Source organism: Tachypleus tridentatus, chromosome 2, assembly GCF_004210375.1.
Source record: "Tachypleus tridentatus isolate NWPU-2018 chromosome 2, ASM421037v1, whole genome shotgun sequence".
Taxonomy (NCBI): Eukaryota; Metazoa; Arthropoda; class Merostomata; order Xiphosura; family Limulidae; genus Tachypleus; species Tachypleus tridentatus.
In genome coordinates this window covers 121,291,258-121,314,953 of record NC_134826.1, presented here as the reverse complement: position 1 = coordinate 121,314,953, position 23,696 = coordinate 121,291,258, and the positions used below count along the sequence as shown (strand labels likewise).

General features: G+C 35.0%; 1 protein-coding gene and 1 long non-coding RNA gene across 3 annotated transcripts in view; one reads left to right on the top strand and one right to left on the bottom strand.

Moving 5' to 3' along the window:
- Positions 1-950: 950 nt before the first annotated feature.
- Positions 951-23,696, bottom strand: part of LOC143244977 (uncharacterized) — a 55,440-nt gene continuing 32,694 nt past the window's right edge. The window contains exons 2-6 of the mRNA XM_076490614.1: positions 8,294-8,339; positions 6,888-7,002; positions 5,946-6,115; positions 5,029-5,168; positions 951-4,650 (exon numbers count right to left, since the gene is read on the bottom strand). Coding sequence (XP_076346729.1) covers positions 2,256-4,650; positions 5,029-5,168; positions 5,946-6,115; positions 6,888-7,002; positions 8,294-8,332 — 2,859 coding nt within the window. The 5' untranslated portion in view covers positions 8,333-8,339 and the 3' untranslated portion in view covers positions 951-2,255. The remainder of the gene's footprint in view (positions 4,651-5,028; positions 5,169-5,945; positions 6,116-6,887; positions 7,003-8,293; positions 8,340-23,696) is intronic.
- LOC143244978 (uncharacterized) overlaps positions 16,440-23,696 on the top strand; it is a 49,709-nt gene continuing 42,452 nt past the window's right edge. For both annotated transcript variants that reach the window (XR_013025408.1, XR_013025407.1), the window contains exons 1-2: positions 16,440-16,808; positions 18,132-18,366. This is a non-coding gene — a long non-coding RNA (uncharacterized LOC143244978). The remainder of the gene's footprint in view (positions 16,809-18,131; positions 18,367-23,696) is intronic.

The following is a 23,696-nucleotide window of genomic DNA, read 5'->3' as shown; positions in this document are numbered from 1 at the left end:
AAATATGGTTATTTAGGGTGTACTGATGTATGATATGGTAATGTATAATATAACAATTTAGAATATGGTAATATATAATAATGATACTCTTACTAAATTCTAGTTTTGTGTTTTATACTTACCACCAGTTAATGATATAGCAATTAAATACTGATTAGCTATTTAATCAAATGAAATAAAATTTTTAAAAAATTGCAATTCACCATATTTAATCAAGTTCATCGCCGAACGGTTTTCCTTTAAGCAACTGATGACATAAATATTGTCCAAACCAATATTATGTCTGTAGTATTCCTAGCCGGCCAAATGAGCCCCAGTAACGTCGAAAGCCACGTCGGCATTGAATATATCAGATATAGTGTGGTTGATATATTATTACATTCTTATTTACTTCCATTCATAAATTCTTATAACAGCTGGAATGATGACAGCAGACCTAACTCCAAAAATCAGTTTTCCGAGGTTACGGCATGGGTCTTGTTTCGTAATATGAAATCTTTCCCCATTACATCCTATCGAGATGTTAAATTGTACCTGAGAAATAATGTAGCTGGAAAACTCAATAATCTTAAATTTTAAATGAAAGAGTTTAAAGTTATGTATGTATGTGTATCTAAACTTAACAACAAGCGAATTTCCAGTCCCTTGAAGCACTACATGGTGACACTGTCTTCCATCGACCTGTAGTTCTGTCAAAGATACCTGGCATTACACGAAGCTATAGCTTGCAGTTGGCAGTATGAGGTTTTTGACCTCACGTGACCTCACATGATATGTTGTACCTTGAATAATTTTCCATATTTAAATTAGTTTAAAGATAAAAATATTTTGGCTTGTTCTTTAGATATTAATGTTTCAAATACACGTTGTAAAACGTGATATTCAACACATGATAAATTCCCATTGTCTATAATACAAGTGTTTTGTTTATTAGTTTATATACAATAAATGTACGAAAAAACGAATTAAGCTCGTGATTAGCAAAATAACAGAAATTAAACACTCTTTTTGTTGCTTATTAAAAACACATTCCATTGAATAGATTTGAGCTGGCCTTACAGTATTATGAATTCACAGTGTCTTTTGTAGTTGGTTGTTCAGAATTGTTTTGGTGAACGGTCTTGTTTTAACTTTAAATCAAGTTCACCCCAACTTGCGTACGAACTTCAACGCATCAGTAAGCTTACCCGTGTTTGTAAGTTATTTTTATCAAACCTGTGTCTGTAACGTTAATTTAAATCGAACCCGTGTTTGTCACACTATTTCCATCAGACCTGCGTTTAAATTCAATAGGCATAAAACCAAACTTTTGCAGTTTGGTATTTAACATAAATATATTTGCACCTGCTTTCGAACGATACTGCTGTCACAAATACTTTTTAAGTTACTCGAGATTACGTTATGACAGAAATTGTGACGTAAACAATTCTTATACTTTTCAAATTCTCAAATTTTTAGAGTAAATTGTTTCACATAAAATTTAGACTGGAGGATTGTGTTTGAAGTTAAGCACAAACCTGCTCAATAAGCTATCTGAGCTCTGCCCACCACGGGTATCGAAACTTAGTTTCTAGGGGTGAGAGTCCATAGACATGTCGCTGTGCCATTGGGTGGGGGGGAATTACACACAAACAAAATGACATGACATTGCGACTCGTAATACGAGGGTCGCGGGTTTGCATCCCCATCGGGCGAAACATGATCACCCTTTCGGCCGTGAGGGCTTTATAATGGTACGGTCAATCCCACTATTCATTCGTAAAAGAGTAGCCCAAGAGTTGGCGGTGGGTAGTGATGACTAGCTGCCTTCCCTCTAGTCTTACACTGCTAAATTAGGGACGGCTAGCACAGATAGCCCTCGAGTAGCTTTGTGCGAAATTAAACAAACAAACAAACAAACATGACAATATGTGAAGGTATTTGTATCTTAAAAAACAAGTTCCTGATCTCGACATCTGTGTTTTAAAAAGATATAAGATGGGACGGAAGCTACTTAAGTGATATTAAAGAGAAAAATTGGACTTCAAAATTCCCTGTGTTCCTTAAGAAACAAAACAGCATTTAAACTATCGCAGTCACAAAATAGAATCGTGTTACATGTATTGCAAGCACATGTTGGTAAAAAACAATTAATGGCTGTCGACGTTCGTGATATTGTTAACAATGATGCTAATCTTTGCTCTTATTAAGGTTACGTTTCCATTTAAGAAGGAAGGCATATAAAATTTTTAACAGAAAACAACTGTTTCAAATGTTTATCGTTGCCAATCGTAAATTTCAGTTTCAGTCATACTTTTGATTTCTTCTCGTTCTCCGACGCTGGAGGCTCTGTCCAAGGTTCTTAAAATTGGTGACGTTATAGTAATTTCTGTGGAAGAACGTTCTAAAACCGGACAATTCCGACGAGCGTCCATAAACCTATTTTGATGTCTACTAGATGGCGCTAGTTGTAACATAGAAACGCCATCATAATCATAGTTGGATTCACAGTCTTTGCTTCTCAAATTAGTTTCCGGTGTTAGTCGCTCCAGAATTGAGAACTGACTGGAACGATGACGGCTAGAAATTGTTGGCACTTCCTCGGCAAACTCTGAACAAGACCTCTCAGCTGCACTGCGAACAGTTCGGTAAGTGTCTAAACTCCACAAGGACTCCTTGTCAGCGTGCGTAAAATCTACGTCCATTTCCGTTATGGATCGCCAATCAAAGTCTCTAAGTGATCCCACAGACCGAGGCCTTCGTCGAGAATGTACGCTAACAGGAGAAGACCTATTAGAAAAAGAGGTTTCGGAGTCTACTTCATACAGTGGAGCGAGAGAAGTTTTGCGGCCCCTCGAATCGTAATCTATTTTCTTTTTGTATCGAGGTTGCTTCCTTTCCTGACACTGTTCTTTACTGTTTTCTGTGTAATTATAGTCAGGCGCTGTTAACACACGGATTATAACTTGCCACTTCTTTGGTGTGTATAAATGTTCATATCGTTTATCTCGGCTAATCCGTGTCAGTTCTTCTGTAGTTGTTGCCTCTTGGATAAGCGATCGAAAGATTTTGTCAGAATGGATCAATTTCTTCCACTTCTCTTTATCCTCTACGGACATTTCTTTAGCGTCATTCGTTGAAAGCGATTGAGTAACTCTAAACATAATATCCTGGACGGAAAACTTGTTTTGAGGTTTACTGTCTGCATATGCTGTATCCTGGGATCGGAACTTCGCCTTAAATTCGGGCTCTGTTATCGTGATCTCATTGTCTCTCACTTTTTCACTTTCTTTTCCCCAGTCTTTACTCTCACTGTTATTATCAGAAGTTGGCATAGGAGAATGATTTCGAAATTCAAAGTCCAGTGATACTGACGCTTTGGAATGTTGAATTGCTATTTCTTTTCTGTGTTTTGTAAAGTACTCCGTTAAGTTAGTTTCGTCCATTTTAGAGAAATACACTTCATCAGTGTTTTGAAGTGTAACTTGAGATTTTGGTTGGGAATGTAAGTTCTCTTCGTGATTGTGGCCATCAATAGAATTTATCAATTTGTTCATTTGATCACCTGGAAGGTGAGACCGTCGTATAACAGTTTTGTCTTCTTGAATCTTTGTTGATGACTTTGTATCTAGAAAATAGTCATCCAAAGTAGAAACTTGCAATTTGGGTTTGCGGATGTAGGGCCTAACTGGAGGTTCAACATCAATGTCTATTTGGGACCTGTCATCATTGTCGGGTATACTTCCGTACAGTGAAGATGAACAGTGGGAAGGTGGTGATAGCACTTTTTTAACTGGCAAGAATTCAACAGTTTTTGAATACGTATAATCACGATTTTCTAAAACGTTAGTTCCAAACGATGGCGAAGAGGTGTAAGACATAAATAATGAATCTTTCTTAAGGTTTTCTAACTGTAGCGATGTATGAGGCACATACTCCGAGGCTGAACTAAATTCTTCTTTGGAAGAGGACCTTTGTCTTGTAATCCTTTCACTAAAAGATTCTGTTTGAACACTGTCCTCCCTTTCAATTATAGTAGAAAGCATATGTTTTACGATTTTCTGTTTTCGACCGTCGTTTCGGTATTCTAATGGTTTATTGGTAGTTTCGACAGCGAATGAGACCGTTGACTGAAGGTTGTCATGATCTGAAGGATAAACAGGTCTTGTTGGTCCTTCATCAGGAATGAATGCGCTGTTGTGAAACCTGTAACCTCCGTTTCTCATGCTCGAAATATCTTGAACAGACATACTCTTGTGACCATCCATTTCCTCATCCGAATTTATGGAAGATGGAGATTCACTCGGATAGTCAGAAGGAAGAGTTTCACTAGTTCCACCAGAACCATGCTGAGAAGATCCAGAAGTCAGCAAGGCAGCATCAGATCCAGATCCTGAGATGGCGGAAGCACGAGGAATGTTGATAGTTCCTATTGTGGTGATTGGTCCTCTAGTTGAGCTACTAAGTTTAGTAATCTCGCTACCAGGAGCTGAAGATGCTGCTCTTCTTCGTCGTACGATCTTGACGTTGCGTTTCTTCAAACAGTAATAAGCTACACCCACTCCGAGCAATAGCAAAGTCAAGAAAAGTAAAGCACAGACAATTAACAACATTTCCACCTCTGATAACTTTGGTGTCGCTATAGCAGCCAGTGGAGGAGCTGTTTCCGACCTAGAAACAGAAATTGTACCAATCACTACCTCGGGCTATGACATTGATAGTATATCATATTATGACTCACATATGTTTCCACAAAACGCCCAGTTTCTGCCTATGTTTTATAAATATAAATTACATTAATTCAAAACAACGTTCCTAACCTAAACATGCGCATGTGTTTCAAAAACACTTTAGGAGCAGTTTATATTGCTTTAAAAACAAATAGCAACATAATTTTGATTATTCAAATAAACGAGTAATAAAAAAATGAATAATTTTGTTTCATAAATAACAACGCATGACAAATGGCTTGCATCCAACAGTAAATGTAATATCAGTCTACATTTGCAGAAGTCATTGACGATTTATCAGATATATGAATATGCTTACTCTAGAGGGATGACGTTGTTTGGTGGAGGAGCTAGTGGCGGAGGATAGCGACAAATTATCGTCTTTACTTCGTCTTCGTCAAGCTCCAGAGAACGGTGAAAACGTACTAGAATGTTGTTGATAAACACCCTTGATACTTTCTAAATAAAAACAATAGAAACTAGTTTTATTAATTCGAGAAAATCTTACTTAAAACATAAGATTAACGAAAAGAAGTGCTAAGCCTCCCGTTCTTCAGATTAAATACACGTTGATAGTTTATTTAATAATGGTTTTTAACAAAATGAATTATATTTGACTGTTGAAAATACGTCCTAGTGATAAATTGTTCATTGACAACCAACTGACTGAGTGAACAAACAATTATCTTTTATCTTCTGGAAGATTTTCCTTCTTCTAAAGAAAATATGTTAATAGAAGAAAGAAAGACCAGACTTTAGTTTTATGAATAGGTTACGTTCTAAGAAACTTCTATTCTTATGTTTACTACAGTAAAATTCTCTAGCACTCACGAAAGAAAAGGTTAAGTTGACATTTCAGATGCCATAAAGTTCCTTACCTAATCACTTGAATAGTTTATGTTTTATCTAATGAATAAAACATATTCTGTTTTTTTTTCACCACTTATATTTAATTGCATCTTGAAATTCGTACGCTAATCTTACTACTTACCTAGCTGGTGAGATGCTGTTTAGTAGTTTAAACACCAATGTACAAATTTAGTGTTTTAGCTGAGGTTAATTTTGTAATTTTACTTTCTGTTAACAATTTTTTTAGTATTCAGTAATTTTGTAATTTTACTTTCTGTTAACTTTTTTTCAGTATTCAGTAATTACGTTAGATAAACACCATCCCTCAAATCGATAAGCAGTTCATCCAAGTAAAAACAACAGAGAGAAAGACAAATCATTGACTACCTGTTTAGTCCCGCAACCTTTTAATGGAATCCGTATTTCATAATATTGTCGACCATCTCCATAAAGTTTGCATGGACTTGAACGATCATAATTGGTGTAAATTACACCTAGATAAGGTTCTGTAAAGTTTATCTTTACAACCATCTCTCCAGACTCGCACGATAAGTAGGCTGCAAACAAACAAAACACAAATATTTATTACTGTTCTTTAAATGAAACTAAATTCAAACTCCTTAACCGCCGCCTACCTTTTAAGAGGATTTTATACGCTAATTGCCAAACGGAAATTTTCACAACAATTTCAGTAAAAAAAAAATTAATCATTTTTTCTTCGTTCTCATATAAAAGGACACTGATCATTCAGTATAGTTTAAGTAAACAGATTAACAGCTTGAGGTCAGATATTCCACTGACATGACAGCTGAACAATCTATTATTTAGTGAAGTAAGGTAATCTATAAATGTTGATACGAAGAATGACAGTGAGTATTTTGTGGGTGGTGTTTACAAGATGCTTTCCCCTTCTCTGTCAGTTTAACATTTTGGGCAACTTGCAAAGTTAGTCCTAGAGTAGCTTTGAACGAATATCTGAAAACTAATAATAATAAAAGACGTCACCCACACTCGTAGCTTGCAAGTGGATAATGCATTTTGTAAGGTAACTCTATATGTTACCAAGTGACGAATTCATTTTCTAGACTGATATTCACCAACTAAGACATAATTTACAAATTTAGCTTTTATGTCTAATGTTCTAATTTTATAAAACTGTTAAGTACAACAAAATGCAATACCTGACTTTGATTCACCGCAGAAACTTAAAACGATGAATTATTATTACTTTTGTGTTACCCTTTGTTACTGGCTTCTTGAGCTCTGAAGAACATTGGAAGTTCAGAATCATTCTGTAATGAATAAAGCATACACTACGTAATTACCTACCTCTTGTGTTATTAGTGGCAATTTCACTGCTGAGTTCATCTCCCACGACCGAACCTATTACATTCTCTACATCACTGTCATTTGGACTAGGTTCCCGAGAAAGAACCGTGGAAAACTGCATTCGATCAAGGAAGTCAAAAAAGTATTTATTAATTTAATAAGATAAATCATTAATACACTAAGTGAAACAACAATAACAACGTTAGGTTCTTAGATTATCTAAGTTTTAACATTTTTACGCAAAATACACGCCTTAGGATTTCAAAACGTTAACACTTTGTGCAAAATACATTTTACGATTTCCAAACGTTTTCGGAAAATTTCATTATCAAATCTATAATAAGATGATTGAAAACCCTACATCACTGTGATAGGTTCCATGACCTCCAGAATCACACTACTTAAAATATTTTAATGTAATGCTTAATTTCAAAATTCCATTTCCGTATACATGATTTTCTTGAAAGCTCCGAAACAGAACATTAAGAAAAGATAAATGTTTTGAACTCTTAATGAAAGTTGCAAGCAAAGATAAATAAATTTATGTTTATGAGAACTTGATTGTATTGGTGAAGTATTGAAAAATATACCCAATATGTATGTAAAGTGTATTGTTTTTGAGAGATGACATGTTTTGTAGAAAACTTAAAAGAAATTATAGTACTATAAATAGTCGCTAGATGACAGCAAAATCAGGCTCCTTTGTGCAAAATTACATAATTGGCTCTGTGCCAACCACGGATATCTCAATCCGATTTTTAGTTTGACTGTGTGGGTATTTGGGTATTGATGTTGTTAAATACCCAGGAGGGTCAGGTACATTTGACCTCTTCCTCCAATACATTTGACCTCTTCCTCCAATTTCTAGTGTTTAGTATGTTTTGTTTTTTGAATTTCGCGCAAAGCTACTCGAGGGCTATCTGCGCTAGCCGTCCCTAATTTAGCAGTGTAAGACTAGAGGGAAGGCAGCTTCACCACCCACCGCCAACTCTTGGGCTACTCTTTTACTAACGAATAGTGGGATTGACCGTCACCTCATAACGCACCTACGGCTGAAAAGGCGAGCATGTTTGGTGCAACCGAGATTCGAACCCGCGATCCTCGGATTACGAGTCAAACGCTTTAAAACGCTTAGCCATGCCGGGCCTATTGGGGGTAAGCATGTTGCACCTGACGATTAAATAATTAGAGAACGGTTAACAATATATCAAATATAACAATTATAACGTACAGAGCAATACGATGAAAGAATATGAAAAACTAGTTAACAATTTTAAGATTTTTATTTTTCGTTTAAAAATCAAGTAGATAAATCAACAACGTTTTACAACAAATACAACATACATTAGTTTAGCGTGAGAAATTATTTAATTTTTAATTTCATTCAGTAGAATCTCGTCACTTACCAGAAACGGTGTTATGATGAGAAAAATCAAAACTGTCATCGTCTTACTGAAAAATAAGATTATATATAGTGAATGTCTAAACTTTAAGAAAAGTTATGATAAATTTAGTCATAAAATTAAGAACATTAGCACCATATATTTGTATAGAACATTACCTTAAAATATCACAATACACAATACACTCAATACACCGAACATTTTCAGAAGGTTTGTTTGTTTGTTTTTGAATTTCGCGCAAAGCTACACACGAGGGTTATCTACGCTAGCCGTCCTTAATTTAGCAGTGTAAAACCAGAGGGAAGGCAGCTAGTCACCACCACCCAACGCCAACTCTTGGGCTACTCTTTTACCAACGAATAATGGGATTGATCGTAACATGCTCGACCGCTCAGCCGTTGGGGCGTTATAATGTGACGGTCAATCCCACTATTCGTTGGTAAAAGAATATCCCAAGAATTGGCGGTGGGTGGTGAGGACTAGCTGCCTTTCCTCTAGTCTTACACTGCAAAATAGGGACGGCTAGCGCAGATAGCCCTCGAGTAGCTTTGCGCGAAATTAAAAACAAACAAACAGACTGTTTTAAATTACGTTTTTCTTCGAGATATTATTTTTAGCATGTAGCAGCTACATTCATCTCGAATGAATTTCCTTAGTGTACAGTACTTATCTACGAAAAAGGAATTTTATTAATAATAAAAACAAAACGTTATATATTTTGACAAATTACCATTGCGATGATATATAAGAAATTCCACTGTATTCCATTGAAGCCAAAATAGCATAATAGTTTATCGTTTCCTTCCCCCTTTTACAATTAGTGTTAGCAGGGATCATAGCTTAATAGAACGTTTTTTTCATCTATTCAGAGTAAGAACGGAAAAGTTCATTACACTATTTCAACATCCTACGTAGAAACACGCGATCTCTAAAATCTGGATATGCTAATACTGGGGATGATCGAGGTGAGTGGCCTCTTTAGTGAGGAAGTAAAAGCTGATGAACTAATACTAGTAAATATAGACTGTAGAAAACGATACGTACCACCAGATTTATAAACTTCCGCACTTGATCGAATCTTTTCTGATTTATATGAAATGTGTATCTTTACGTATATGTGTATTTTTAAGTTTGGGGATCGTTAGCAAATATTGTTGGTTTTTCGTTTGTTCTTGTTTTTTTCAACTACTTTGATGAAAAGAAAAATTGGTTTTAGTTATTACATTATTACGGTAAAAACCAAATCGAAAGAAAACTTTGCTTATAAAAAAAATACTTTATTGAAGTCAACCTTGCACTTTATGTGTTCATTAGAGGCTTAAGTTACAATTTACGTACACAAATGTCATTGTTTAATGCGTTTCTATCCGAATATATTATCAATATTGTTCAACAATATGTCATGTAATTACTTTGAGAAAACTGTCAACAATTAACATTTAATATGTAAAGGATTCGATATTTTTATTATAAATGTTGTCCTTTCCTTCCACAACAGATCGAAGATGTTAACAATGGATAGTGAAAATCCAGTTAAAATCAGACAGGATGTTTAAAATACGATGTAAACTGCTACGCATTTTCTTGCTTCTGTCCAACATTGCTAGAATGACAACAGGCGTTTTTACTGTTTCTCATATAATTATACATGTCTGTGGAGGGAGTTTGGTTTGCAATTAGAATAAAAACATTGTATTAATGCAACGGATTTATTTTATTCTCGAAAATTATAATCATGAAATAGACTGCTCAATCTTTAGACACTTTAAAACATAAAGTTCAGAGTAAATAAATTAACATGCTGGCCACAGACGTTCCTTTAGAACAAAAAGAAATGTTTTCAGTGTGTTTTTATTTGCTTATTCTGCATTATACGTAACATTATTGTATTGAAAATTATATACATAATAATATCTGTATTTGTGTATGACGAAAATGCAAAACCCTATAGCCAAGCGCTTTCGAAAAGTTGATCGTTCTTCATCAGGGGAAAATCTATTTGTACCTACTTCTTTCGCTAACATCATTAATGTATTTATGTAATATGACAAATCTATTAAAGGTACCAGTCACCAACCACAGTTATGAACAGGGAGAATGCAGCTGTCAGAAGCAACCTACCATTCACTTCAAGACCTGACTGTCACTCATATAATGCACCCTCAGATTAAAGCCCACGGAATATTTTATGGCTGTGCACCAATCCAGTCCTACTCGCTAGCTCTGAAATCCATAGCTCAGCTCCACAACAGGACCAACCCGCTTTCTCAGAAGACAGAAATTTTAGAATGGATATTTTAAGGTGCGTATCGAAATCAAATTGGTTAACTTTAACAAATACCGATCAGTTAAACCATAATGAGTAAATAATGTAGGAGACACATCATCAAAGAAATTAGGACTCAAATCTTGACCACTATTAGCGCGGAAAATAATCATTTTCAGGATCATAATTTTCATTTTACATTTTTATTTCTAAAGTAAAACACTAGTTACTATTTATTTTAAGAGATGCTTCATGTCGTATTAACAAGAAAATGGTGTTTGTATTGAGTATTGGTCATCATGATTTGGAACAGAAAATTATATCCATAAATATTTGAAAACCAAATGCGGCAATATATATTTTTTGATCTGATGAACATCTATCATGCAAATTTGGAACAGAAAGTTAGATATACAAACAGCGGAACTACACATTACATTTACATTTAAGTTTGGAATAGGATTTTATATATCCAGCTAAGCGAACTAAACATAACAATATTTCTGTTTTATTCTGATAACCATTCAACATGGTTTGGTCAGTTTGAATTTTGTGCAAAGCTACACGAGGGCTATTTGCGCTAGCTGTCCCTAATTTAGCTGTTGTTGTTGTTGTTTTGAATTAAGCACAAAGCTATACAATGGGATATCTGTGCTCTGCCCACCACGGGTATCGAAACCCGATTTTTAGCGTTCTAAGTCCGCAGACATACCGCTGAGCCACTGGGAGGGCACCCTAATTTAGCAGTGTAAAGCTAGAAGGAAGGCAGCTAGTCATCACCTCCCACAACCAAATTTTGGGCTGCTCTTTTACCAACGAATAGTTGGATTGACCGTCACATTATATTGCTCCACGGCTGAAAAGGCGAGCATGTTTTGTGTGGCAGGGACTTCAACTTGCGACCCTCAGATTACGAGTCGAGTGCCTTAACCATCTGGCCATGTTGGGCACCCATTCAACACGTATGGAACAGAAACTTACATGTCAAACTATCCAAACGAAATAAGGCAACAATTCTGTTTTGTTCTAATAATCATTCAGCACGTACAGAACATAGTCAGTTACAAAATTATCTGAAATAAACATTGCAACACTTTGATTTTGTTCTGATAATCATTCATCTTGTTTGTAATAGAAAGTTTGATACATAAATATCTGAACCGAACATAGCAACATTTCTATTTTGTTTTTATAAGTATCCATCATAGGATTATGGGCACAGAGTTATAACAATAAATCTTTGAAATGTGACGCCGTTTATCTTATGATTTCAAGTTTAAGGTATAGAAGTATCAAATTCTAAAGCAATCTTGAGTTACCAAAAACAATTAATGTATGTTTATTGTGATAAAACTCGCTTTTCAAGAAGTGCTTTTTTCGAATCATACTTTTAAAACGAAAAATGGTTATACTAAACCAATCAGACACGATAGAAAACTAGGCTTACAAGAAAGATAATACCTTACTTAATTACATGAGTTAAACACACCAGTGAATTCTCTAACGCTTTTTCTTTGTAATATGCGTGACCTTTATAACTCTAACAGTCGTATCTATTACTGTTGTCAAAGCTTGACATGAAGAACTAATGGACGACTGCATTAATCTTTAATTAGGGCCCTGAAACGAACCCAGTCGTGTACCTTAACTGTCTAGGTAAGTCCCTATTAAACTTCAACTTCTATTGTTTCAACCCATTGTTGCGGATAGCCTCGTTCCACTTATAACGTTTTAAATGATTGACTATAGTCGCTAAATGTACTTTTTTCTATCTTCTTTTATTTTCTTTGTCTCTCTCTCCGTGTGTATCTGTGTAGGAGAACTGTTTTTCTTCTTTTTTAAACATAGACTAAAGTCGACTAAAATATACCTTGGAACAATTATAAATTAACTAGAACGTATAGGATGTGATAGGTTTATACTCCAGTTTGCTGTTAGCTTAGTATAACATGAACCTTCAGATTTTGATGTTTTTAGACTCCTGACAAATAAATGTATAACTATACCAAATGACAATACCACAAAAAACATCCTACATTTTATAAGCTTTATTTATTCACGGTTGTCTGTCTGTCTGTAAATGTAAAAGGGCAAATTCTGTACATTTATAATTAATATATCTCCAATATCTGTTTGAAGAAACATGATTGTTCATTTTCCAGTTTGTGTTTGTGTTTAACAGTTTCATATCTTAACTTACCATATTTCTCAACGTCGAAGACGTTATTTTTACCCTCAAAATAAGTCTCAACATTTACTCTGCGTCTTCCTAGCCGAAGGTGACGTTGCTCATAGGCTTAAACCTAAGCCTATAGGAAGTGTTTCGATACTAGACAGTAATTCAAGCTCTTCTATATGATTATGATCCAGAATGAAATGTATAGGATACTTGAAATGTAATAACGAAATATATAAAATACTTGGTATTAAATAACAAGCAGATAAACAGCATAATCATAAATGATCACAAACTTCATTGGTGCTGTTGCAATAAGCTGAGGTAAACCAGTCGGTGTTCTAATTTGTCTGCTTTTCCATCAAATAATGATATTTTCACTCATCTCAAGCGATCTCGATGTTAAGGCAACATTATAAGAACATACGAAAAGAGAAATTACGAAAACACTACGCGGTAACGACAGCCATTTGCAAAATATCTTAAGTTTGTTATGGTTTTGTTCAGACCATTCTGTTCAGTTGTTGTGTAACGATTTTAAACACAGACCTGTTCTTGGTAGGAATTCTCAGTAACAGTTCAGCTGAATCAATTGTTTTAACACATCCCATATTATGGCTTCTACAAAAAACAAAAACAAAAAACACTCCAAGAATATTATTACCGGTAATAATACAGATATTCCAGTGGTGTTATAAGGTATAAAGATAGATATGATAAGCATATATCTCACAAAACATGAGAAGTTGGCAAGAGGATTTATATACCATAAACCACTAAAGAATCTTGGTAAATATCTTGGTAAGATTGGTGGAAGTGCTGCGACCTTATTCTTATGTTTATATATTTTTTTTCAAAATTTAGCTAATCAAAATGGAGGTGCGTCTTCAACCCTGGGAAATACAGTAGTTGTAACAAGCTTGTGAGATACACATTTTTAGTTGTACATATATGCATGTATAGTGACCCTTAGAATAAAGTCTGTCTTGTAAATCCCTGTTTTCATAATTTATTTCAGACATATCAATGGTGTCTCTTCTAAACACTACTGTATGTTAAGCGTCCTCGTAGAGAAAATCAGCAAGAACTTTTTAATAGCCGTTTACAAACAGACACTTCTCTTTAACTTTCTACACTTATCAACCCAAATCACACTTTACTTTTTTTCTTAACAGTGCTGTTTCAACATGTTGCGTTACTAGCGTGTGAGAAATCTTATATAACGAAGAAAGAAATTAAAACTATATATTCTAGCTCTCGTGACATCAGAGAATAATACGTAACGTACATGTATAAGAAATGCGGTGTCTCACAGGAACTGACGATGTAATCCACAATAATTGCGATGGTGTATCAGTAGTTGTATGGAACTTTCACAAACGTCAAGAAACGAAGAAAAAAAAAGTCTCCAACCATTTTTAGAGGTTTCTTAGACAACATGTTAGAAAGCCACTAGACAGTATAATGTTCCCATTTCTCTAAATTGTCGTAATATCTACATATACAGGCCTGGCATGGCCAAGCGCGTAAGGCGTGCGACTCGTAATCCGAGGGTCGCGGGTTCGCGCCCGCGTCGCGCTAAACATGCTCGCCCTCCCAGCCGTGGGGCGTATAATGTGACGGTCAATCCCACTATTCGTTGGTAAAAGAGTAGCTCAAGAGTTGGCGGTGGGTGGTGATGACTAGCTGCCTTCCCTCTAGTCTTACACTGCTAAATTAGGGACGGCTTGTACAGATAGCCCTCGAGTAGCTTTGGGCGAAATTCCAAAACAAACAATCTACATATACAGTACTGTGCAAAAGAGTTAGGTCAAAACAATATATTTTCTTTCTTTCCATTTTATGGGGCTAATTCTTCCATGTTATTACAGAATGTATATTTCAACACCATGGTAATGCTTCACTGATCCGTGTTGACAATTCAATGAGCGAGGGTGAGAATACTTATAATTCTTTATAATTCCCATATACTTTTACCAAGGGCACATCACAAGACTTCTGCTTCAATGAACATACTGATCAAAGTTAGGGTCTGGAATAATTTTCATTGTAACCTATGCTGTATCTTAACTGTTATATAAATAAGTTTACAATGAGGTACCATGATGTGACGATAAGTAGTAGGACCCTTCAACAAATTGCTATAGACTTAAAATGCTTCCCAAACACTGTCAAGTACACTGTAGATCGTGAGACCAAGACTAGTACATTTGAAAATAGAAAAGGAAAAGGCAAAATACTTAAACTCAATGATACTGATGTTAAGTATCTTTGTTTATGCAGCCTTCGGAACAGAAGGAAGACTGCTACTGGGATCAAGCAGGAGATAAACGACCATGTATCAAATGACAGAAAAGTGTCTGAATATACAATATCAAGAAGGCTTAACAAGAAGGGAATATTTGGTCATGTAGCAGATACAAACCTTTATTTTGACCTCCAACTAGTGAAATGTCTTAAAACATACAAAAACTGGACTGTTGGTGATTAGAAAAAGGTGTTATGGACGGGTAAATCCAAGTTCAAATATTTTGTGCAAAGCGTAGGTTGTACGTCCAGAGTAAGAAAGGTGAAATATACTTACCTCAATGAATAGCACATATCATTAAGCATTTCGGAGACAGTGTGGTGTTTTGGAGTGTTTTCTGCTGAAGCGAAAGGAGAGATTTGCAAAATAGATGGAATAATGAATTAGCGCAAGTATCATCAGATACTTTTCCGTCGTAGTGTACACAGTGGGTTGCGTATTATTGGTAAATAATTATACTACCAAGGAGATAATTACCCCACACACTCATCCACCATATTCAGAAATTATTTAGCTAAGGAAGAAGCTGCTATAATGATTCAAATGATATATTGATCCCCAGAGAACCCCGATCTCAAATCCATTGAAGAAATATTGTATTTGATAGATCAAAACTTGACCAGTCAAAAGTTATTTCAAAAGAACCTTTATGGGAGTGCATTAAAGACATTTGGAGCAAACTCCCAAATAACACTTCAATTAATTACGTTGCAGCAATACCTGAAAGGCTGGTTGTAGTTGTTAAAGCAAAAGGAGGACACAAAATATTAACTGTTTGCTGAACTCAAACATTTCTACCGAGTTTCTGTTGTACTAAATACAAATGCTAATAAAAATTTGATATATCACCTGTGATTTACCTTATATTGTTAAACTGAATCTCTGTTACACCAAACATGCTCACCCTTTCAGCCGTGGGGCGTTATAATGTGCGGTCAATCCCATTATTTGTTGGTAAAAGAGTATCCCAAGAGTTGGCGGTGGGTGGTGATGGCTATCTACCTTCCCTCTAGTCTTACACTGCTAAATTAAGAACGGCTAGCGCAGATAGCCCTCGTGTAGCTTTGCACGAAATTCAAAACAAACAAACCTTATATTGTTCTTTTAAATACTAAACGTGTTCACAAATGCTTTTTCTTCCCAGTTTTAATGTTATGTATATTTTTTTTTACCTAAGTTGTCTTCTCATTCATTTCTGTTCACCTTTTCAACAAATCGAAACTATCAATTAGTCTATACTAAATCTTCACATATCATGTCGTTACTTGCACATTTGTGTTAAATGTTCGAGGTGTCAACAAAATTTATTTCGTAATTTCGGCTTAGATGTTTCATGATATCACATGACTTACTTCGATGATCATCAACTTTGCACAAACAGGAAATTTCCCGCTGGTACAAAAGTTAATCTACGGATTTACAACTTTGCCCAAACAGAAGATACCCCGCTGGTGCAACGGTAAGTTTACGGATTTACAACTTTACCCAAACAGAAGATCTCCCGATGGTACAGCGGTAAGTCTACAGAGTTACAACGCTAAAATCAGAGGTTCGATTCCCCTCGATGGACTCATCAGATAACCCAATAAACAACCGCCTCGTTCCTGAATAGCATCATATTCAACCACGTGAACATTTTTTGTGTGAAATTCCCTTGTATATATGCTCGCTTAGTAAACTGCAGTGATAGGTTTGTGAGCTAAATTTTTCATAGAATACAATAGAATCCTGAAAGCTCAGAATCATTAGTACCAACTGGATATAATAGGTATGTATCTTACAGTTTTGATGCTCTATTGATATTTTAATAAATATCCACAATTTGGATATCCTAACCTCAATAATAATTTAGAAATATTAGCGTTAATAATAATAAACTAGTAGATATACAAGATTTTGTAATATTGCTCTAACGATGCTCGTTTGTGTTTTCTTATAGCAAAGCCAAGTCGGGCTATCTGCTGTGTTCACTGAAGAGAATCAAGCCACTAATTTTAGCGTTGTAAATCCGTAGACGTACCGCTGTTCTGGCCTGACATGGCCGGATGATTAAGGCGCTTAAGATCTGAATGTCGGGTTCGAAACCCTGTTGCGCCAAACATGCTCACCCTTTCAGCCGTAGGGGTGTTATTATGTTACGGTCAATCCCACCATTCATTGGTAAAAGAGTAACCCAAGAGTTGGCGGTGGGTGGTAATGACTAGCTGCCTTCCCTCTAGTTTTACACTGCTAAATTGGGGACGGCTATCGCAGATAGCCCTCGTGTAGCTATGCGCGAAATTCAAAAACAAATAAATAAACTTCTGTCCTAGTGGTAGACTTGTTCTAACGAAGATGTGAACATAAATATTCTGTGATATGATCATATGGATAATGTCGTTCATGAATGAAGTTGAAAACGACTGGCTTTCTAACAAGTTAAGAGTTCTTGTGTTACGGAAAGACGAGAAATTTCCTACCAGTAAAAGGTCTAATACCTTATTTGTGTTTTAGCCACTTCATACTTTTTCAAGTGTTTATTAGACTGACACGCCTAAAATTAAAAGTACCTTCTCATAAAACTATTCCGAAAACGTAAAGTTTGTTTGGAATTAAGCACAAAGCTACACGAGGGCTATCTGCACTAGCTGTCCCTAATTTAAAAGTATAAGACTAAAGGGAAGGGAGCTAGTCACCACCACCAACTGCTAACTTATGGGCTACTCTTTTACCAACAAATAGTGGGATTCGTTATATTTTCCTCACGGCTGCAAGGGCAAGCATATTTGGTGTGCCGAGTATTCGAACCTGCGACCTTCAGATTATGATCCGAGAGCCCTAACAATCTGGCCATGCCGGGTCGCATAAATATCTAGGTTAGAATCGTGACTTATCAATATTTCAGGCAAAAAAACAAACAAATTCTTTTAGACTCACGCATCGGCTATTTTGTGTGATAAAAACATTTTCTTAACAAACCGAAATTGTATGGTTTATCGATCCCAATCGTCTATTCGAAGAATAAAAGTGATTATGAAGCATCTGGTTATAAAAGGTATCTAAGAAAATAATATAAGTATACACAAAATTTTTGTTTCTGTCTATTCCTTAGAGTTCGATGTTTCATTCTACTCACACATGACTTGGAGATATAGCGGAAAGCATTTATCAGAGATCATCCAAGCATCAAGCACATGACCGGCCACTGTATAATTTGAGTAAAATAATTCTGTGTAAGCACATGAGCGGAAGGTGTTTTCAAAGAGGTTAATGGGCCGCATCAGAACTTCGAAACCTGTGGCAGATACCGCCTAAACTACGATGGTGACGTCCACGCTGTTGTCATGGTAACCTTTTTCCATTTAGAAACAAAAATTTATGTCCTTCTACTGGTGGGTAACGAAATTATGGCTATTTTTTCTGCGATCAGGTATTTTAAAGTTTGCCGACTATCAAGCTGTCGGCTACTAAACGCACAAATAAAAACTATTGTGAAACAGATAAGGGAATTCACCGTGGGTAATCAGGTTTAGATACTGAAGACAAGTTACCTTTGTTTAGATAATCTAACTGGTAAGGTCTGCTGCTTTCAAATATTTACATCTGACTGTGACTACTTTTTTTATCGTACCTCCTGAGTATTCAAAACACTATAAACTGTTGGCAAACTATATATCTAATTACTAATGCAAACTTCACTATGTATGTAAATAACCTATAAGTGTGCTGGAAAAGTTACATACGGCTGCAATCACATAAATTGTACCGACCTTAAACGCATATAAGCAATTAATCTGTGGCTAAGTGAGCTAAAAGCGTTTTAAAGGCTGAGTGCGAAGAAGTAGGAAAAAAAATCACATTTTTTATGTACATATATTACAAACGATAACTTTCTGCATTGACACTACACGGATTTTTTTTACACTTAAAGTTCTTAAATGGATTCAGATTAGTTGTTATTTCTGATTCAGTAGATCAAATAACAATTTAACAAATTAAGTACAACATAATTTACAGTGGTTGCTCTTTTTCCCATTACTCAACTGTTTTTTCTTGTTTGCCTTTGTGTGTTATATTAGAACCTTTTTTCTACTTACAGTTTTTTCAGTGAAATTAGGTTGCAATTACTTAGAATAGCTGTGATATCAACATTTCTTTATTGTTTGTTTTGAATTTCGCACAAAGCTACTCGAGGGCTATCTGTGCTGGCCGTCCCTAATTTAGCAGTGTAAGACTACAGGAAAGGCAGCTGGTCATCACCACCCACCGCCAACTCTTGGGATACTCTTTTACCAACAAATAATGGGATTGACCGCACATTATAACGCCCCCACGGCTAAAGGGGAAGCATGTTTGGCGCGACGGGGATACGAACCCGCGACCCTCGGATTACGAGTCGTACGCCTCAACACGTTTGGCCATGCCTTGCCTCATTTCTTTATTAAATTTCAATGTGACACAATTCTTCGGTATATTACAATTTCAGTCCCCCGCTTGAACAAAGATAAGTCCTAGGATTTACAACAGTAAAATCCAAGATTCGATTTGCCGCGGAGAACGCATCAGATAGCCAACTGTGGCTCTGCTCTAAAATATAATAAAACAAAACACAATTCTAATGAAACTTTTCTAATCAGAATGTCTTGTAATCTTTGTCGATTAGGCTAAATTTACCAGAATACCCGAACCAAGTGTAACTTTTACCACAATTTTATTTTTACTACTTCCAACCTAAGGTGATGGTTATTTCTAATGTAATTTTATGTTAGTTATTTTATTAAATTGATATTCTGCATTACATGCTTAGTATATGGATTTAAGACTATCCTGAGCCTATAGAATTATCAAACTTTAAGAGATAATATTAGATTTATGGCCGGAAACGTTGCTAACAACGACGGTACTCAACTGATAAAACAATGCATTCTACTTATCATAACTTTATATATTATGTTTAATTAATTATGCTAATCGAATCGATAAGTATGTGCTTTATTTTTCATGCATGTAGGTAGTTTGCTTTGATCGCATGTTCTCTTCAGTCACTCTAGCCACAGTTATGTATTTATATTTCAATTATTTAACACTAGATCTTTAATATTAGGTTTGAGAAAAAGTTAATATTATTTACTGTAACTGCAATGTGACAACATATCCTCCTGGGTCACCGTATATACAATCATATATACTCATATTACTACTAATCAACATCAGAATTACTGACGGTGTCCATCTAAATGGCTTTTTAAATGCATTCTTCTAAATTCACCAAATCGCTCTTTACTATAAGTGTGTCACTAGGCGTGTTTTCATTTATTTATTTATTTAATGTTAGATTCCAACAAGTACCTCAAAGCAAGATTTTTAATGTTCTTATGAAATTATTTTGTGGAATGAAATGTGAGCACTTGAAGAAGAAAAACTGCATTTTGGAAAATTTATACAAACGAGTTTGAAATGTGGATCTTGATTTAAGAACAAGAATTAGCCAGGGATTTAAAAGAGCATTTTAAACTTCGGGCTAAATAAAAACATTCAAACTCAGAAATCATGAATAAAAGAAAAGTTAAACTGCTTATCTTAATATAAAATGTGTAAAAAATACGGGGATTAAAATTACTATCTTAAGCTCAGGATATACGGTTAATATAAATATTAAAGTATCTGTATTAATCCAAGATGTATAGATAAGCTAATGATTAAAATATCTAAGTTAAGGACAATAAATAAAATAAAAATTATTGTCAATGTACTAAATTTACACTTATTACAAATTATGAATTAAGTCATATAAATAGGCAGAATTGTTAGGTGTGTTTTTGAATGATAAACGTGTTGTTAAGTTGTGGGATAGAGGTAAAGTTGAATCTCCTAACTCAAAAAAAGTAAACAGTGAAATGATTGTTCACGCCAAATACGTTGAACAAGGTACAGGTTAAAATGGATACGCTAATTAATCAGGGTACAGATTAAGCCTGCTATCCTAGCTTAATAGATATAAAGAGGATAAGAATTACAGAGCCTACCTTAACCCAAAGGTTTTGAATTTCGCTCAAAGCTACACGAGGGCTATCTCCGCTAGCCATCCCTAATTTAGTTGTAAAGACAGTTAGTCATCACCACCACCGTCAACTCTTGAGCTACTCTTTTACCAACGAATAGTGGGATTGACCGTCACATGTTTGGTGGGATGGGGATTCAAACCCTCAACCCTTATATTACGAGTCGAATGTCTTAACCCACTTGGCCATGCCGGGCCTAACCTAAATGTTAAGCTAGACATTAAAGTAGGTATTTATTCTAATTGAAAAAATTTTGAGTGCTATAACGTTTAAAATAGGTATATTATAGAGACGTGAATAGAATATGAAGAAAAGCAAGTATTCTCAACCACAGAACTTTAGTAGCATTAACGTAATTTTATCGAATTTTTACTCCAACATCAAGATGTTTGAATTAATTGATTGTAGATAAAATGACAGAAATGCTTGTATGAAAGACTGAAATTTGATTTATTTATAAAATCTATATCACCAGCTTTATCAGTTGATATCCTGAATACCTGACCCAGTCCCACAATATATGACAGGAATTTACCATTTTAACAAACAACCTTGACGGGTGTAATGAATTAGTGTCAACAGTAGCCTTCTTTTATAACGTCATTTTTCACAAAAATTTTGACTATTTTGAAAGTGTAACATACTTACTTCATTAGCTCAAAACCTGTTTAATGTTTCTTTTTACCACAGCATAAACGTGTCCTTGAGGTACAGTACGGGCAACTTATTTAGCACCTAGGTCATTAGCAAGTTTGCTTGTTGTTGTTTTTTAAGCTAAGAACCATGCCAAGTACTGTTTTATATATATATTACACTATCTCAACCTCTGGTAGATTGTTTAGGCAGGTAAATTCGTGATAAGTACACAAAAATTAGCAGCATCTCTACAAATGTAGAGGGCGACATTTCGAAAAACGAAATATGGAAGACTTTCGAAATGTTGTTCTCTATACTTGTATACTTTATACAAAAGGCAGCTGCTGCCCGTTCCAGTGTACTCATCACTTAATCTTATCTCAGGATTGTTTTCATAGACTTTAACACCTTACTTTCTATATTGCTAGAAACCTGGATTCGATACCCGTGGTGATGAGCATTGCACAAGTTGCCCTTTGTGTAATTTTGTGTTTAATAACAAACGAGAACAAAGCTTCACTTTTATCTCTTTACCACTTTGTCATGCAAAGGTTTGTTTCTTTTGTTAATTGTCTTTTCTTATAAATATTTCTACACAACTTCTCTCTGATTCTCATTCCTTCTTGTTGTTTTTCTCTTTTAATCTTACGTTTCTTCATCACCCAATCTCATCTCTTAGGTTTTAAATCCTGTACTAGGAGATACACTTATTTTTCAAGTACGATATGTGTAATAAAATTATTTGATTACTGAAACACTGCTTAGGATGCTTTTCTTTTTACTGGACGTAGACAGAACTGAATCCTCGGCATGCCAAATATGAAGCATATGTCGTATCATATGAACCCAAATCAAAAATTTTGTTTTCACACACACACATAGGAGAATGGTATGTGTTTTAAATAGACAAATCCTTTAAATAATGCTGTAATTGTACTATGTATTTGGATATAAATACAACAAAAACCCACAAAGCGCACAGAAGTTGTTCTATTTAGATTGAAAGTAAAAAAATGTAAAAACAAATTAGAATGGCTGAAAACGAAATATATTTATATACACTACATTTTTTGTATAAATAACCTGTCTTTCTGAATAATCGCTCTCTGACTAAGATCTTGAAATTTTATCTTGATCGAATTCTTGATAAAGTGACGTTATAAAAGTGACTTTTTAAAATTATGATGTCGAGGAGGGTGAAAATCAACTGTTTTTGTTGTCACTTATTAGTCGCGGTTTAGCGAGTCATAAAATGCCTTTAAGTTTGTTCGTGGTTTGTGTGATGTAAAACACAAGGCTACACAATTAGCTATCAGCGTTCTACCCACCACTGGTATCGAAACCCTATTTTTCGCCTTGTAAGGCCACAGATATAATAAGCTCGTGCTTCACATACGAACTGTCTTTAAATTTAAACTGTCTTTAAACTGTCTTTAAATAGGCCTAGTTGCCTATTTTTTAAGTGTTTGTTGCAATTTGTATTCAGGAGTAATGGTTATTTATAAGCCACGGAAAGGTAAAGAATTATACTAATTGCGTGTCCGTTTATATTAATGGAGTAATTGTCTTTCAAGTTAATGCTATAAACATCCTAGTATTGCATTCGTATGGAAGAATGCACGTTAAACGTCGTTCTTATTTGCATTAGTATGAATGTAAAAGTACCACTGTACAATTAACCTATAGGAATATTAGATTTCCACATGAGATAACACGCACGGAATAATTACATACCTTTTATTTTATCTTTTATTTTATTTCTCTAGTTATTTCTATTTGCATTTTACGTCCCAAGTAGGTCAGCAGTACGTTTAAGGGTTCGACTCCCCCGGCGGATAGAGTGTAAATAAAGTAATGTCTATCTTTGAACTAAAAGAAAAGACAGCAAAAAACAGGATTTTTCAAAATTATATTTGATATTTGCATGGCTTGTCTTTTTCACTTTTCCTTCTTACATAACATCGAGTGTTAGTTTGTTT